This window comes from Chelonoidis abingdonii, chromosome 20 (genome assembly GCF_003597395.2).
Source record: "Chelonoidis abingdonii isolate Lonesome George chromosome 20, CheloAbing_2.0, whole genome shotgun sequence".
NCBI lineage: Eukaryota > Metazoa > Chordata > Testudines > Testudinidae > Chelonoidis > Chelonoidis abingdonii.
Genome location: NC_133788.1, coordinates 20,021,162 through 20,038,731, shown reverse-complemented (window position 1 = coordinate 20,038,731; position 17,570 = coordinate 20,021,162). Strand labels below are relative to the sequence as shown.

Below are 17,570 nucleotides of genomic sequence, written 5' to 3'. Positions count from 1 at the left end.
AGTTCATCTTACATGGTTAAAGAGTTGTGGGCTAACCAATCCTTCCCTCTCCCTAGTTTCCTCTCTTGCTTTTCTAATATTGTGACCAATAGCGGAGTAGGCAGTGGGCCAACACAGGGAGTGGCAGTCACATAACTGAGAGCAGATTTTGGCCTAATTCCTTCTGAAATTGCCAATACAGCTCCTGCTGTTGGTCAACAGACAGAGGATCTATAGAAGCAATGAGGCTGCATTTTTCTTTAGTCTCTCAATCAGAGAAGAAGCAAACAGATGATGGTCATATGCAGACCCATTCCCAAATAGCTACATCACCAGATATTATTTGCTTTCATCAGGTGAAAACAGGGAAAATAAGGAAATTCAATACTTCACACATTTTTAGTACACTGAAATAAAAGCTAGAAGCTATAATACTTGCCCTTCAAAGGTAAGATTATCCTGGATTTGCAATACTATGTCAGATAAGATAATGTTTATATCTCTAGTTTCTGACCCTACCCTTCAGAAAGGGAATGAAGCCTGTATAAAAGAGCTGTGAAGACAGAAAAATGCAGTCAAACATCAACTGGTGGGATAGAATTCTCAGCCTCAATACAGTACTCTGGGACCTAAGGGTATATACAGCCAGTTCAGCAAGGCTACTGCTTGGTATTGGAGTGGGGTAATGAACATAAACTGCTGGCTTCAGGGTATTTGGAGCCATTGGATTCCTGCTGCATACAGATCTAGTAGCCAATTCTGGTTCATGACCCCATTTTTTTTTTGGTGCCTTTTACAATTTCAATTCAATGAGGTTTTATTTGCATGTAATTTATACATGTGCTGTAAAAGAGTAAGAGAGACAAATACCCACTGGTATCTGTCAGGAGTGGGTACAGCCCACCAACAACAGGATTTCACACTGCATCTAGGGTGGGAACCCTTGTGTCCATTTGTCACTATAGTCCATTCGTGATCCGGTGGCAGATTGCTACATATTATGATGCCTTCCACAGTCCCATGTAGACACATACCAAGTCTTGCACCAGCAGCACATAACCCAAGTCAGGGCACAGAATTTAGACATAGAAAACTAGAGTGTTTGTAAAAAAGTTAATAAAATGAGCCCATCTGCAGAAAATCCTACCACAGAAAATGTATGAAAAAATAATTATGTAATGCACAAGAGATCAAGAGATCACTGCATGCAGTGCACTGAGCACCACTGAGTGAAACATGGAATTGTGCCTACAACAAAACTACAACTTCAGGATGCAGATTTGAAAACCATGACCTCACTGTTGCTGGTTCTGTCAGTATCATTACTATGAATGAGAAGAAAACCTCATGGTATCAGCTTGGATTAAGGACTTCATTTCCTCAAAAGAGATCACCGAAAGAACACCAGCAAAATCTGACTAAGTCTGGGTAAGGATTATCAGGTGTGTGGGGCACTAGGATTTGGGAGACGTAAGTGCAATTTCCTGCTTCACCATAGACCTCCTGTGTGACGCTAGCTGAGTGACTTCACCTTTCTGCCCCTCGGTTCCCCACCTGTACAATGGGATAACATCCCTGCCCTGCCCCCCAGGGGATTGTGCAGAGAAAGTCATTACAAAGATTTTGAAGGCTTTGAAATCTACTAATGAAAAACGCTATATATGAGGTAGGTAATTATTAATTATTATTTTCAGAAATAGCTCAGAACTGAAAAGTTAGCCAAATGCATGGTCTAAAACAGACATACATTTATATAAGGCAGTAAATGGTGGCAAGAAATACCACATTGCAGCATGCTAAACTCAGAAGACTTTTATTAGTATTGTTAACATTCAGATAAGTAAACCCATGTAACGGTTACAGGCATGCATTGTATCTCACCATAATCAGGGAAGAAACTCATGAAGTGCACAATAACAGCATGTGCAGCTGAAAACCTAACACAAAGTGGCAAAGTGACCAGAAGCAGCTCTAAACTTCACAGGGTTACTGCACCAGAGTAGTGTTGTAGAACAGATATTCAATTCTAAAGTACTTGTGCCCATTTAGGACCTGGCTGGAAGTCCAATTAAATCAGTGGGACTCTTTTTTTGGATGGGCTTTGGATCAGGTCCAGTAGAGGCATGGTTTGATTAAATAAGAGAGGTCTTCATACTATCAACCAGTTATTCACAGATCGCTGCCCGAAGCTAGCAGTGTATGTTATGCTGCCTTCAGAGTACTGACTTTTTCTCAGTCATTCACTTTTCCACGAAGATAAATCCTCTAAATCATTTCAGTCAGTTCAATTTATATCACAAGAATTCCACAAAATGAGAAAACAAGAAATTACCTTGTCACATCTAATGAGCAAACGAAGTAAAAAGCACATGTGGGCTGTAACATCAGGTTCCACTCCCTGACACTGAAAAGTTAAGGAGAGCAAGAGCAGCAGCAGCAATTTAAAGAGACTAATTTTTGTCAATAACAAAAACTGCATAATGCAACAAAGCAAGAAATGCTTTCACTTATGAAAGCTAGCGTGCATGCTAGGGAGAAAACAAAGCTGCAGAAGGCTTAACAGGCACAGTTATATTTGGAAAAAAATTCCATTTTACAGCATAATTCAGAATGCTGCCTCTCATTTATATGTGATTGCTCAATAAAAATGAACCAAAACTTAATATACCAGATGTACTTGGAGAGCAAACCATTCAGTCTTTCTGTATCGATTGTTACAATTAAAGGAAGTCTGAGAACTGTAAGACCTCTTATTTGGTAAACAGCATTGCACATCACAGAAATAGGTACCGTATAAGAGGAAGATGTCAAACAACTTATTGAAGGTTTATATGCTATCTACTTTGATCACTTAGGTGCGCTGCTCTGATCCAGGACAATTACCCTGAAATAAAAAAAAAATGAGATTAAACAAAAAATATGTTTTTCTTGCATATGCAGTTCATAAGCAATGATGGGAATGAAATTCTAAAGCACTATATCTGGCTCCAGAGTCCTGGAACAAAAGGTACATCTAGCACATGCAGTAAAAGAAGAATGCGCAAATTCTCTCACTTTTGACCCGAGTGCCAATTTGGTTTGCATAGCCACTACCTCAGGCCCAGATCCTCAGACGTATTTAGGCACCTAACTCCCAATGGGAGTTGAAATCAATGAGTTAGGCCCCTAAACACTGTTGAGATTCTCGGCCTTAGGGCAGAATTTAACATAAACCTCCAAACTGTGCTAGGTTTTGATCCCATTTATTTTGCTCCCTAGGCCAAACATCAGGTTGAGAAACTTCTTTGTCTTTCAACTGTATTAGCTAAAGTATAGTGGAGCACATATTTGTGGTACCACCAGAACCACTGACTTTAACACTTACAAATATCTAATAGAGGTTTACCTGAATGGAGAAGGCCAAGGCAGCCGCTGCCATAAGCTGGGTTTTGGATCCTCAGGATTTGTAACTAGAAAGGAAGCAAACCAGTACAGAAGCAATAAGAACACTCATCCTACCACCACAATACTTCATTAGGAAAGCTTTGGGATTTTTTGTCAGAATGTAAAACAGCTGCAGAGATTGCTGCTACAAATCCCTTAAATGGGTCCATTAAGCTGGCTGTATTCAGAAACCAGCAGCTATCTGTTACTGTGCTTTTAAAGGTACCTTCTCTGCAGAATCATTTGCTGGGGAAAACATTCCTGGCAGCACTGAACAAGTCAGGGGCTGATTCTGCCACCCTAACTCCTGCAGGAGTAGTCCCACTGAAATTGTATTAGACTGTTAACACACATGTAAAGTTAGAATTTAACCCTTTCATTTCCAGATTTGTGTGTTTACATATTTGCCAACATTTTCAAAACTGACTAGTTATTTGGGAAACTCCAATTTTTGGGTCCCCAACTTGAAAGCTCAGCATCCACTCTCTAAACATCAGGCTCCTTTAAGTCATCTCATGCTAAGCACTCAGAATCACAAGTCACTTCTGAAAGTCAAGGACAATAACCTTAAGACTGCACTAGCCTGTTTTTGCAGCGAGACCCTAGGATTCTACCATGTTTGTTTATACAATAACAAATGCAAACCTACCAACTTTCCCCATTTTAAATGAAGTTCCCTTAACAGATAAAGAATGAAAACAACAGGAAAGTGTTACTGTCTAATCTGACATTACTTACTAGTTGTAAAATTCCAGGGAATCTTTTTTAACTGTTTCCAATAAAGATCTAGACTTATGGAGGATTATACTCAAATGCAATTGCCTAAGACAGCCAGGGTACAGTGATGCTCCCTGTCGCTGCCATTCCTACCCGCTTCTCTCATTTATGCAGTTCCTTGTATCCTGGCTGAGGATCAGCTGGCCTAATGATTATGGGGTTGCTTCTCAACAACCAAACTCAAGTCCAGGAACTTTGATTGGCTAAGGAGTATTATTAGTCACACTGTTTGACTAGCGGAAGCTCCACTGGAGTAAAACCCCAATTGTTTTTTATTTTCAAATTACCTCTTGAATTTTAGAACCAAATTCATTCTTCCCATATTGACCAACTGGCAGGCCTGTGGTTACTGGGGGAGGGTAACACAAACAGCTACAGTGCCTCAGCTGCCATGCTGTCACCACATGGTAAAAGGTAGCTGTTTCCTCCTAATCTAAAGAGCTTACATAAGATAGTGTGGATAGTACAAGCCAGTCAGCAGCAGCAAGGTGCCACAAGCACCACTCAATGGAAGGCCACTACACCTTTAAGAGCCATATAAAGCAAAGGAAGCTCCTTTGATCTGACTCCTTCCCCAGTGAAGAAAGCATGTCCTCCTCATCAACTCCTCTCCTCGCCTACCTCTAATGCAGGAGTCGGCAACCTTTCAGAAGTGGTGTGCCAAGTCTTCATTTATTCACTCTAATTTAAGGTTTTGCGTGCCATCTATAACATATAACTAAACTATTGTTCTATGTAAAGTAAATAAGGTTTTTAAAATGTTTAAGAAGCTTCCTTTAAAATTAAATTAAAATGCAGAGCCCCCTGGACCGGTGGCCAGGACCCGGGCAGTGTGAGTGCCACTGAAAGTCAGCTCGTGTGCTGCCTTCAGCACCCGTGCCATAGGTTGCCTACCCCTGCTCTAACTAGTACGAGAGAAGAAAGGGGAAGGAGCAGGCTAGGGGACTGATGGATTAGGGTATATCTACACCATGATAAAACCCCATGGCACTGTGTCTTTGAGCATGGGTCAGCTGACTCAGACTGTGGGGCTAAAAACTGCAGTGTAGATGTTAGGGTCTCAGAGCCAGGGCTCCAGCCTAAGCATCTAGGGCACAATTTTATAGCCCCGTGAGCTCGAGTCAGCTCTCCTAGGCCAGCCAGAGGTGTTTTATTCTAGTGTAGACAAACCCTCTGGGACATGATGGTAGTGTTAGTGTGGAAGTCACATGTTCAACCCCAACCCACATGAATAGTAACTGAAAGCCTTTATAATGTGAAGGCCTTAATGTGCCTTAGCAGATTAAATGGGATATGGACACTGTGTGATCACAGTTCCTCCAAAACACATTGATAGCTCAGTGTGGGAATCTGCACTCTCACTACCCACATGTAAGCAGTTCTTTAACTCAAGAGAGCAATGGGCTGTCAGACTAACACCTTTGATCAACACTGGAAAAAATCAAAGCTTAATAATAAAATAGGATTTTACTCCAAAGCAGCTTCCTCTGTTCTAAAAACTTGGGGCAGAACTGGAATCAGTGTTCTCCAAAGGGCAAAGAAATCAGTAAGAGAACAACAGCTAACAGCCTTGTTCAGTGCAAGATATTTATTACTAATAAACTCATGGCTGCCAGGATAATAAACAAGTCATTGCCAAGCACAGTATATTATAGCTTTACAAATTAAGAAAGACCTTCAGTATTCCCTGCACAGCTTTCGGTCTCTCTGCTTTCTGCCCTGGTGCCACCTTTCTCTATTCCACTCTTCATTTCATCAGCTTCTTGATCTTTAAGTTTTGTTGCCCTTCAGTGATAGAGATTTGTATGTCAAGTCACAATTTTATATTTTATTTGAGGGAAGCTGAATAAAGACCATTAATATACAAGTCCTTGAAACAACTAAGCATCTGCTTTTTGTTCTTGTCTTCTACTGTGTTGAGCCAGGAGATCAGTTAGCAGCTGTGCATTGCATTTACAATCATCAGACTCCAGTGATCCTCCACCCTCTCTGCTGAGGATCAGGAATTATCACTTAAGTCAGATGTGTACTACAGCAGCAGGCAGCGGCAGGTAGACACCATACAGTATTTCACTTTGGTTTCTCTCAGCAGATGCCTGAAACCTTAGATATTATATAGAAGCAATCTAAAGGCCATGGGCTTTGGATCAGGCCCTCTATCTAAATGACATATCTGAAGTAACCCTACCTGCACCCCTATCAATTTCTTTCCTTTCCATCAGGATATTTGGACTGTGTGAGCAGAGACATTTTGATACCAAACAAATTAATATGTATCCACATGGGACTGTGTGTGTGCCTTTGACTCCAAAATGGAGTTGTATTGTAGGAGTGACTATACACTTAACAGTTGATAAAGGAGGAGGCGGAATCTTCTGAGAACTGCTTACAACTATCACAGCACGTGCTAGGCTCCGGTCACTGGTGCTAACAAGGGGGAAAATATTATTTGAGGCACACACAAAGTCTTTTTTAAACTATGTTTCTATGACATTTGCCATTTTCATAATTATTTCCCAAGTTGTACTGACAAATGATTGCCCTCACTAGAACATTCTGTTCATAAGATCCCTTAATCTAAAGAACTTTCATGGCTCTTCTCTTTTTATATATATTCTTCTTTTCTATTTTTTGAAACTCTAGTAATGTGGCAGGTCACCTCCAGATTTTAGAAAGATGATCCATGCCCTTTCACAGCTACTGGCAACTTTTACTTTCCACCTACCAGAGACTACCTTAATAACATAGTCCCTTCTCTCTAGGTCTAGTAGTGAGAGTCCCAAATCCTGATGTCTCCTGCTAAGTTCTTTACGGCATTGCTGCCATCAGAATGACAATCTGCTTTCTAAAGGGCCCAGCAAAGGCTCATGCACAAAATAAAAGTACAATATACTTATGAATGAAATATCCATTATCTCCTAACCTGACAAGGCATTCCCGAGGTTCTCCTTGGACTTCATAATCCTCCGGAATTGGTTGGAGAATTTTTTCTAAGAGATCATCAAGAGTAGAATGAGCCCTACTGAATGACAGATTAAAAAGGAGACTGTCAAGCTAAATACTTTATGTTTTGAACAAACAATTTCTTTACTGGAATTACCCAAGATTACTAAAACTGAAAGAACATTTACTTTAAATATCTAATTTATTTTTCACCATTCAAGGTATTTACTTCTTGTTTCGCATATCTGGGGAAATAGGACTGGCAGCTTTATCGTCATTTATAGTCAGTTTCACTCTCAGGTTCTCATCCACCAGTGTTTCGGATGTTAAGCATTTATATCCCCCTTGAGGCCCAGCGTAAAGGGCCCTTAATTTAAATGAGAATCAAGTCCTGAATGATTGTTATCAAACATTACAATGGTGGAATCATACGTGGAGCAGGAATTATTTAAATCAGGTGTGTACTCCAGAAATAAACAGTGGTCAGAAGTAATGTTCAGAATAATGGAGGGGGACAACTTGCTACCTGCACAGAATCTGCTATAACACAGTAGCATTCTCTGAAATGCTTCTAGTTCCAGACACAGGGCCAGAGAGACAAGCAGAACTGCAGGGTCTCAATGCATGGATGAAACAATAGTGTAGGGAGGAGGGTTTTAGGTTTATTAGGAACTGAGGAAACTTTTGGGAAAGGAGGTGCCTATACACAAAGGATGGGTTCCACCTAAACCAAAATGGACCAGATTGCTGGCATGTAAAATGTAAAAGGCTGTAGAGATTTTTTAAACTAAGGGTTGGGGGAAAGCCAATAGGAATGGAGGAGCACAAAATTCAGGCAGACATCCATTAGGGATTAATTTATTAAAGGGGGATCTCTATACCCTCATAAAGGGGATAGGAAAGAAGTTGGTAAAATGCAGGTAGGCAGAAGTGAGCAATAGTCAAATGTAAAACAGTCCCATTTAAATATAACACATGAAGGCAAGCAATCGAAGATTGACGCAACCCTATGTTCCAGGTATCTCTGAACCTCAGACTGCCAGAAGATGGGATTAGACAACAGCATTGAAGGAGAGTATCACTCAAAATTGCCCTTTTATGTTCATTCCCTCTGAAGCATCTGGCACTGCCCACTTCTCAGAGATGGGATACTGGGCTAGATGGACCATTAGTCTGACCCAGTATGGCCATTCTTATTAACATATTGAACTGCACTTTAATACATTGCCTCCCGAGATCTAAAGTGCTTTGGAAACAGCCTCCTTACTCTTCTCTTTTAGTACCTTTCTGTTTCTTCCGCTAGATTCAATATCTCTTTAGTTGATAAGTTGTGATCTCTCTCCCCCTTATTCTCAATTTCTTCTTCCTCCTCTTTTTCTTCTGGATTAATTTGAGTGAGAACTATTTGCACAAACAGAGTGACTTTTAATGTCAAAGATACAAGTGAAGTGGTTAAAGAAATTAAAATGTATTTGTACATCCTACTGTGCTTCAGAAACTTTCATTTGTCGATTTCTTTAGCATCCTGCCCCAAATCATCTGATTTTCAATTAAATAAGTCCATTGTGGATCTGTTTTTAGAAATGGCAGGTAGCAAGACCCAGGTAAGTACTGAAATCTGCCACCTTTCTATATTCACAGGAGCAAACATATTGCTGCATGCTCAAATGGAAAATGCATGAGGAAATAAATCTTTAATCTTTCCCCCTTGCCCTTCTAGATATGGCAGAAAATCAAAAGGAAACCTGTAGATGTTGGCTTTGTTGCCCTATTTAGCAGAATCCAACAACATATATTTCTCCCTCGACTTATCTTAGTAAATTTTGTTCCCTGTAGCATACGAATTAATTCACAGCCACCTTCTGCTAAGCTATGATAAGCAGAAAGCAGCAGGCTGTCATTAGAATGAAATCTGTAATAGCTATATTTTATGCAAATACAAAAACCCATGCTGACTGACCAGCAAGCAACACAGGATGCTGCATTCCTCACCATCTAAGAACAAGATACCCCTGTGTATGAACACTCACAGTGGCTTCTTTACTCCAGGTAACTATTTTAAATGGGTAAAGATCTCACACAACTTCTAGGGTAACACAAACAAATACCAGTATCATCCTCAAGTACTGTTTTTAGCCTCTATACAGAACAACTCATGTTTCTGACTTGCTTTCACCTGCTTTCCCCCTTTTCCTTCTGCCTTCCTAATAACAAATGCAGAGCCTATTCATTAAATTTAGGTTTTCTATTCACCTGGTGACTTGAGCTGCACGCGTGAAACATGACTCCCATCTATTATCATTCTGGGTTTCAATGGCATGGGAAATTCAGTATTGTGTCCTTTGGTCTCTTAAAACAGAATGCAAACCACATGATATTGGAGCTCTGCAATTATGGGCAAACAGCTGCAATTTTCTTGAAGTATGAGATCAGAGAGTTATAAGAAATGTGAAAGGGTAATCTAAATACAAAATAAACTGCCACATCATTCGGATGCACCCTTGGAGAAAACATGGGGCACTCTTTACTGATTTGCTCTCGGATTGACAACTTGATATCTCTTTTGCTGCAAAACGTGAGCCAGCTGTTCATTATCCCTCCTTTCTGGGTTACAGCGCCTATCTTAGATGAAAACTGTAGTGTCATGATTCAAGTAAAATTACACTCAAGGAGTCCAACCCTGCAGCCTCTCTCCACACAAGACTCTCACAGACTTCAGTGAGAGCTCCTCGGACAGACAGATTGCGACAATGGGAAAGACCCTCTGCTACTGATTTGAAGGGTTCTGATTTAGAAAGATGGTGCTCAGAGCCCAGTCTGGAAAGGGGGAAATATTTTCAAGTTCTTCCAAATCTCTGTGTCAGGATGGCAACCACAGATCCAAAAAAGCCAGCAAATAAAAGTTTAGCACAGCAGCTAAACATATCAGTAGTCATTCTTTGAGTCATTTATTTTAGAACGAGAACTGCTCTGCATCAACACAGAAGTTATTTGTAATTGCAATCTCAATCTCATTGTTGTCTACGATCAGCAACTAACCATTCTTTGGCATGTTGTGGGTATGGGATCCTTTCTCCTCAAAGTCCTGATAGGGAGCATCTTGCTGCTTTAAATTTTCTGTTGAAAAAAAGTAGCACTTGTTTCTTTACTGCTTCAGATATTGTTTCAAAATTCATTCCATATTTGGGGCAGTGTGTTACTTTTTCTATTTATGTGCAAGCTAAACGATATGTAATCTGAAACTGACTTTATATATTTATTTATTTATTTTATTTTGCCAACCACTATGATCTAATAAATAGAAGACTCTTTTGAGGATGTATTTGCCCTTTGTTTGGGAATACAAAAACATTCAATTATAATTATCAATTATCTGAATGTCAGAAGTGTGGGAGTGAGGTGGAGGAGATAAAGGAAGTAATTTTGTACAACCAAGGGAATATTTGGGGGAAACAATGGAAAATTTTGCACTGTATTTTCTGTCTGGAGGTATGTGCAAATAGGGGAAAAAAATTAAATAATTTAGGATGAGCTCTTCAATAATGCCTGAGGGATTTGGATGTCCAGCTCCCATTAATTTTAATGGAGAATAGGCATCCAAATCCCTTAGGAATCTTTGAAGATTTCAGCCTTACTTCACATGTGGAACTTATTTCAATGTTAAATTATAGCAACGCTCAGCAACTTGACTGCCATCCCCTGTCAGGATTACTGGTCACAACTGTTCTGTGATGTCTGTGAAACTGCCAGGTCAGGACCCCAAGGACCAATTCATTATGAAGCTTGATGCCAATTATTTAAGTTGTTGACATCTAATTTTACTCATCTCTTGGCAACAGCTGGGTTGAGATCTCCCATATGGTCACCTATGCATTTTGTATTAGTGTATCATGCTGGGAAATTCTGATCATCCATAGGAGAACGACCCAGGATAAAAACTGTAATTGACAAACCCCAAAACATTTTGGTTTTAACGTTGCTTACCAATTTCATCAAGTAGCTCCTGGGCTGGTGGAGGCAGCTCATTAATAAAGTGGTCTGATACCTGGGAGAAATCTGGGCTCGAATCAGCTGGAAAAAAAAAAATCTAATCAATTAATAGTGATGAATAACTATAATACAAGCTCTGATTATGACAACATCTAATAAACCTTCCCTGAACTAATTTAAAGCTAGACATAAAGCTAGACTTGCAGTTACAGGCTAAATTTTGTGGATGCAATTTGGCACCAACAATTATTTGCACCTACAATTTAGGTCTATCACTGTAGGTGTCCAAATTCTTAATCTGCATATGCAAACAGGAAATCATTTGCAAGTGAAAAACTTCCCACTGTTCTCTGCCTCTGCAAAAGTAGAGATTTGGTTAAGGTCAGGTAGGAAACGTGTTCCTTACAATAATGCAGCTGTGAGATTTCTTTAATAACCTGCTGTACCTTTCCGTAAGTCGCTCTGCTGAGTGGCAGGAAATGGGTTATGAGATTCTTTCCTGGCCTTTCTCAAAAGTGAAGAAGCACTGAGTGATGACAAACCACTCTGTAAAAGACCATGTATAAATGAAGCATAGGCGTATGAACTGTTTTTCTGTGTTCTTCTCCTCTGCTAAACCCAAGATGAAAGGAGGCAACAATCAATTAGCATAAAGTTCATCTGTTCTATTCTTCGCGCTGGCCCATAACCTGGGAAGCAGATCATGCACTCAGTGTGCAGCACAGAATACAAACAGGAAGACAAAGAGCAAATGCAGCAGCCACCCTTCAGACAAACATTGTGATGGGTCTCCTTAGCGTTCTACCAGTCCTTAATGATACTATCAGATTATCCCATTTTCATCTGTTTTAACCCTTCATAGTGCCATGATCAACATCCTTCCAGCCACAGACAACTGGACAGGACTCTGTCAAGAGGCCAGTTTTGTCATCCCCTGAGACAAGTTGAACCCATTAGTCTAGGCTAAAGGATTGTGTATGTGTGTGTGTGTGTGTGTGTGTGCACGCGCACACGCATGCAAATCCATAATTATAAAAGCTAGTCGTGAAATGTCCCAGTAATATACACAAGGAGGAAAGTGTGTAACCACAGACAAGACCATGTTTTCAAAATGAAAATAGAGGCTTAGTACCGAAACTTCATTCCAGAGGGATTTTTCAGGAGAGTAAGTGACAGCAATGTAAATTTCTCTGCAGTGCAAGTCAAGATAGAATTGTGTATTTAACAAACTCCAGTTATCAGCCCTGCAAATCTAAAGAGGCAGCGCTGACCTGAAGACAGTTAATGTGCCTGCCAGTGTTCTGGATGAACAAACTGTAATTTAATCTTTAAATGGCAACCTCCCCAATGAATAACAATACGAAAGGCATTAAGGCAACTGTTTATATATAATCCTCTGGAATAGCAGTCAAAGTAATGTTCTGGCACCAGAGTATTTTCAGCTCCAAAAAGATCAGTGGAAAACTATAAGGTTTCCTTGGAAATATGGTGTCTCTATACAGTGAAGGTTTTTTGATGCAACAGAACTGATAATGTAACACCAATTCCATGCATGTAGTAAAAGGACAAATTAAACCCCTTAATATAATGGTTTTCTGAATGCTGTGAACATCCAAACTACCCTTATGCCTAGGATGCTTCAATTTGTAACTTGTTTCTTAAGAAACCATTCTTCTTTGCCTGCACCACCTTCCCCAATCCCATTTTAAGACACCCCTCCTAAGTGTAACTTGAATTTACAAATCTGAAAACTCCCACCTCTTTCTGAGCAGATGTAATTTTCACCCTCACCAAGACAAAGATCAAGGGATTTATATATCAGCTGCAAACGCTACAGTACAGATATCTTTTGAGATACCATCTTCTACATGCACACAAGTCTTTGGCTTGAGAGCAGGAAGGGACTGATCTTAGTACCAAGAATTCCGTTTCATTCTTGATCAAACAAACTGCTCAATGCACTTCAGATCAAGCAATATAACAGCTAATTTCTAGAAGAGCTCAGATTGAAAGTAGGATTATACTTCCCTCTTTGCATTTCTATATGCTGAGCTGTGTGAGACATTGATGGGTGAGTTGCACTGAGGAGTGAGAGATTTCCTGCCTACCAATAAAATACCAAAAAATAAGACAGATGAAACAAATTTCTTTCTCAATTTTATCATGTCCTTCATAGCATACCAAGCCTATCTTGGGTTCACAAATGTTTGAAGATATTATCATACACAATTATACATACAAAGCATATTAACATTCTTATTAAAAATAGAAGAAGACATCCAGAGCCCCGTGAAGTCAATAAGTTTTGTCATTGATTCCAACAGAGCTGGGATTTAACCTAGAATCTTTACAAAACTATATGACTCCATATAAGTATCATTTCTTGCAGTTATATTAAGGCATTTTGAAAACATATGAGAGGCGAAAGTTTGGAATTTAGCTGGCATAAAGGAAGTACAATTTCCTACACTTACAGGCTCAGTCAATCCAGAGAAGTAGGTTTTTGAAGAAAGGAAGGGGGTTTCTGAGTTCTTTCCCTTCTCACGGGCTGTAATGAAGCTACTAGACACTGTTAGGGAAGTCTCCTGGGTAGCCCAACAAGAGGTATCCAGAGGAATTTCATGGCAGTCTCTCCATTTCTTGATGGTTGATGACACTTTTTTCCCTGTGAAGAAAAGGCAAGAGAAAAGCGAGCACATGGACTTTTCTTTTTATTTTGTTGTAACTAAGCTGCCATTGCATTTTAATATATACAGAGTTAGATTTTTAAAGAAATCAGGCATGTAATTGCATGGTTAATTTACATATGTTGTTGCATACCAAACTTTGAAAAAATCTTCGCGCACAATAGTTGCTCCCTACTCTGAAATTCAGTGGTATTATTGCTGATTGTGACCGAGATCTACAGTTCATCAATGATAACGAGGACACCCATTCATGAATCTTTGACTACTCAACCGATAGACATATTGAGTTAAGGAATATGGAGCAAGGTAAAGCAACATGCTTTTTTTTAAATAATATTTAAGCTCAATAATCAAAATGTAGTGGAAATCTTGACTCCTAGCCCCAAAGGGTTGAGTAATTCTCTGATCCTCTCCGCTCCGCAGTTACCTGGGCTGAGTGGAGTGCTGACACTAGTTGGTGCATGACTCACTCTGGGTGTTTTATAAGTTATATCCTTACAAGAGTTCTCTCGCTCACATGAAATACTGGACAAATCCTGAATATCTGTCAATGATCTAGAGGATTGATAGTGAAAGAGTCAGATGGTTAGAAGATCTAATTTTAACTGTTACCTCCTTACACAATTTGTGTTACTACATCATGCTACTTTCAGGTTCTAGAATGTTGTTTAGAATTGTTTAATCTTGTTTGGTTTTCTAGAGGGAAGTGAGAGACTCCTTATGACAACTGCATGAGGAGTTCTCAAAAGGCTACAGAATACCTAGTCCAGAGATCCAGAAAAGCTTAGAAAGAAAAAGGATAACTAAGCTACCGACCTTGAGTTTCTTTTCAAAACTTCTTCCCTGCAATAATTCTGATCTACAAGGTGCCAAGTAGTAGGTTACCTTCTACAAGAGAATGCTAACAAAACTGTCTCCACAGCTCAGGAAAAGATCTCAAGACTTAACGAACAAGAGACTTCAGTGGAACAGAGACTAGTTTGGCACTCTTGGTTCTTGCAGCTTTAGTTGTCCTCCAAGTGAATTACTTGGACGAAGTGAAACTTCTACACATATAGTCTAAAGAGACTTTGATGTCTTCTTGAGGGCTTAGGTGCTTGCAGGACTAGGGCCAAACTGAGGAACCCAACATCCCCATAAGAACATAAGAATGGCCGTACTGGGTCAGACCAAAGGTCCATTTAGCCCAGTATCTGTCTACCGACAGTGGCCAATGCCAGGTGCCCCACAGGTAGTGAATCTAACAGGCAATGATCAAGTGATCTCTCTCCTGCCATCCATCTCCATCCTCTGACAAACAGAGGCTAGGGACACCATTTCTTACCCATCTTGGCTAATAGCCATTTATGGACTTAACCACTAGGAGTTTATCAAGTTCTCTTTTAAATCCCCACCAGCTATACTCTGAAGTTTCCCCTTAAGACTGTGCTTTAATAGGCTTTGTTGTTCAGAAGGGAAATTTCAGCTGTGGACCATTGTCTCAGAAGTTACATGTGACTTTCACCCATATTTTTTTTTCAAGAAGTTTGCTTTTCTATTTAAAATCAAAGTCCATAAGTCCATTCTGCCAAGTGTTCCTGTCCTACCAAAATAATAGGTTAAAAACCTCCATCACATTATTTGGGATATATATTTGTGAAAGGTATTTAACTGGAAACTAATGATTTAAAGATTTGTTTGAATCTTCAATTTAATATGTTCAGCAGGAACAGTGATTCCCTAATACTTTCACTTCTATGCACAACACCCAACTGACATTCTCTTTCATTAATTTAATTACTCATGAATATAAAAATACTTAGGAATAAGCTAAGGTCTACTGTAGATTTTTGATTTTTTTGTACCTACCCTCCCTGCTTATGATGAAATATTATCTCTACAGTTTATAGGCATCCTGTTTTTGAATTTCTGAATTTGAACATCACATTTTCTTACTTTATATAAACAGAAAAATCTTATAATGGTAACGGTTGCTCTGCTGCAGTTTCACTATGAAACAATATGTGTCCTTACATATCTTTCTCTTTGAACTCTTTCGGTGTCTCCTTAGATATCATTTCTTGTGATACTTCAGCACTGGAAAAAGAAAAAATTAAGAGCACACATTCATCTATTTTCTTGGAAAACTATGAAAATAAACGTTAAAAAACGAGCATAAAAGAAACTGAAGAAACAGAAAAAAACTAGCTCTGTGGGGCTAGAGTGAAGCTCATCAAAACCAGAACTCGCTTAAAGTCTTAAAGCATATGTATAGAGGAGTAGGAGAAAAGCTGATGTACACAGCAGATATGAATCTGTACTGTGTCTTACACAATCAATGTATGCATTATAAATCCCAGTCGTTTCAAAAAGAACTATTTGAAAATTAAATCAAAACTTGTGTAAGACTTCTTGTTACTTCCTTTTCCCCGCCTTTTGTCCGTCTTTTCTATATTCTAAGCTCTTTAGGACTCTTTCTTATTACGTCTATGTACAACACCTAGTGCAGTGGGGCCTTGATCTTGGCTGATGCCTCTATATATTATTGTGATATAAACAAATGAGAATAATGGAAACATAAACATCCCACCTGACAGTTAAACATGGCTACAAGTCTCCAAACACTGAACTATTAACCACAGACAAGGGTCACGGACAAGTCTACTTCAAATTCTGTCTCCTCCCATCCAGAGGAAGAGAAGTGGACCTCTACAGAGGAGGCAGGGAAACCATCCCTGTGGCCTCTGTGCACCTCTGCACCGTGCTCTTGATCTCCCCTCCCACAGAAGCTGTGCTGCCACTGGCTGTTACATACACTAGCTACACCCCATTCCTCCATGAAAGCGCAGAAGGGGACAGAAAGCTTCTTGAGTCATCCTTGAATCAGGCCCTTACTCAGCTTGAATCATTCCAAGTAACAGCCCAGCAGTGAGAAACGGTGTATACAAATGAGATATTGCATATGGACTTACCTCCTGTGCCCCACATACCCACACATTAACTCTGCCTTATTTTGCACAGCTTTGTGGATTTTATGGGGTGTACTATAGTACAATCCTTTTGACCAGTGTGTCCTGTACAAGTCATGCTCTCTACTATGCAGCAAACTTGTCCAGCTAGTTACTTAAACAGCAAACTGGTGCAAAATGCAGTACTAATTCAGGTGGGGTGAGTCTCTGCCCGAGCTTACCTGCCCACTCCCTCCCATACCCAGCTCCATCCGGGATGCGGATTAAAGCAAGGAATTGCAATCTGTGAATAGGGTCTGACTTGTTCATGGCAAGTCCAGTAAGAAATGAAGTACAACAGCAGGCCCTCAGGCAGCGAAGGCTTGGAAGCCACTGCAATATTATTTGAAATGTAAATAAAAACACAGCAATACAGTTCCAATTAAAAGCCAAGGTGTGGCTATGCCTCTGTTTGTAATTTATCAGGTGGTTACAAGTTGCAGAAGTTTCACATTTCAAATGTATTAAACCAAGTAAAAGAACATGAACCAACAAACCCCTGTCCATTGTGCTCGTTTATTGTATCCTTCCCCTACCACACACACCTCCTTCTATTTCAAATAGTGAGCTGTGGGTCAGGAGCCATGTCTCTCTTCAGGTTTCAACAGCATCTAGCACGACCACAATAACAAACAGCGCCTCCTGGGCTGCAGTACTCAGGCACAACACATGGCAAGAGCTCTTGATCTTAATTACCTGGCATTAGTCTGTTTAAGATGGTGGCATTTCAGTATATATACTACGTCTAACATACATAGAATTATTTTTCCTCTTAATCATAACT

The 17,570-nt window shown here is 39.8% G+C and overlaps 1 protein-coding gene across 1 annotated transcript in view; it reads right to left on the bottom strand.

The window, feature by feature from the left end:
* Positions 1-1,776: 1,776 nt before the first annotated feature.
* The window catches only part of TEX14 (testis expressed 14, intercellular bridge forming factor), a 77,641-nt gene continuing 61,847 nt past the window's right edge, over positions 1,777-17,570 (bottom strand). Inside the window, exons 22-32 of the mRNA XM_075074029.1 lie at positions 15,813-15,875; positions 14,227-14,354; positions 13,587-13,777; positions 11,559-11,658; positions 11,107-11,193; positions 10,162-10,239; positions 8,406-8,523; positions 7,103-7,198; positions 5,855-5,964; positions 3,365-3,428; positions 1,777-2,863 (exon numbers count right to left, since the gene is read on the bottom strand). Coding sequence (XP_074930130.1) covers positions 2,827-2,863; positions 3,365-3,428; positions 5,855-5,964; positions 7,103-7,198; positions 8,406-8,523; positions 10,162-10,239; positions 11,107-11,193; positions 11,559-11,658; positions 13,587-13,777; positions 14,227-14,354; positions 15,813-15,875 — 1,072 coding nt within the window. The 3' untranslated portion in view covers positions 1,777-2,826. The remainder of the gene's footprint in view (positions 2,864-3,364; positions 3,429-5,854; positions 5,965-7,102; positions 7,199-8,405; positions 8,524-10,161; positions 10,240-11,106; positions 11,194-11,558; positions 11,659-13,586; positions 13,778-14,226; positions 14,355-15,812; positions 15,876-17,570) is intronic.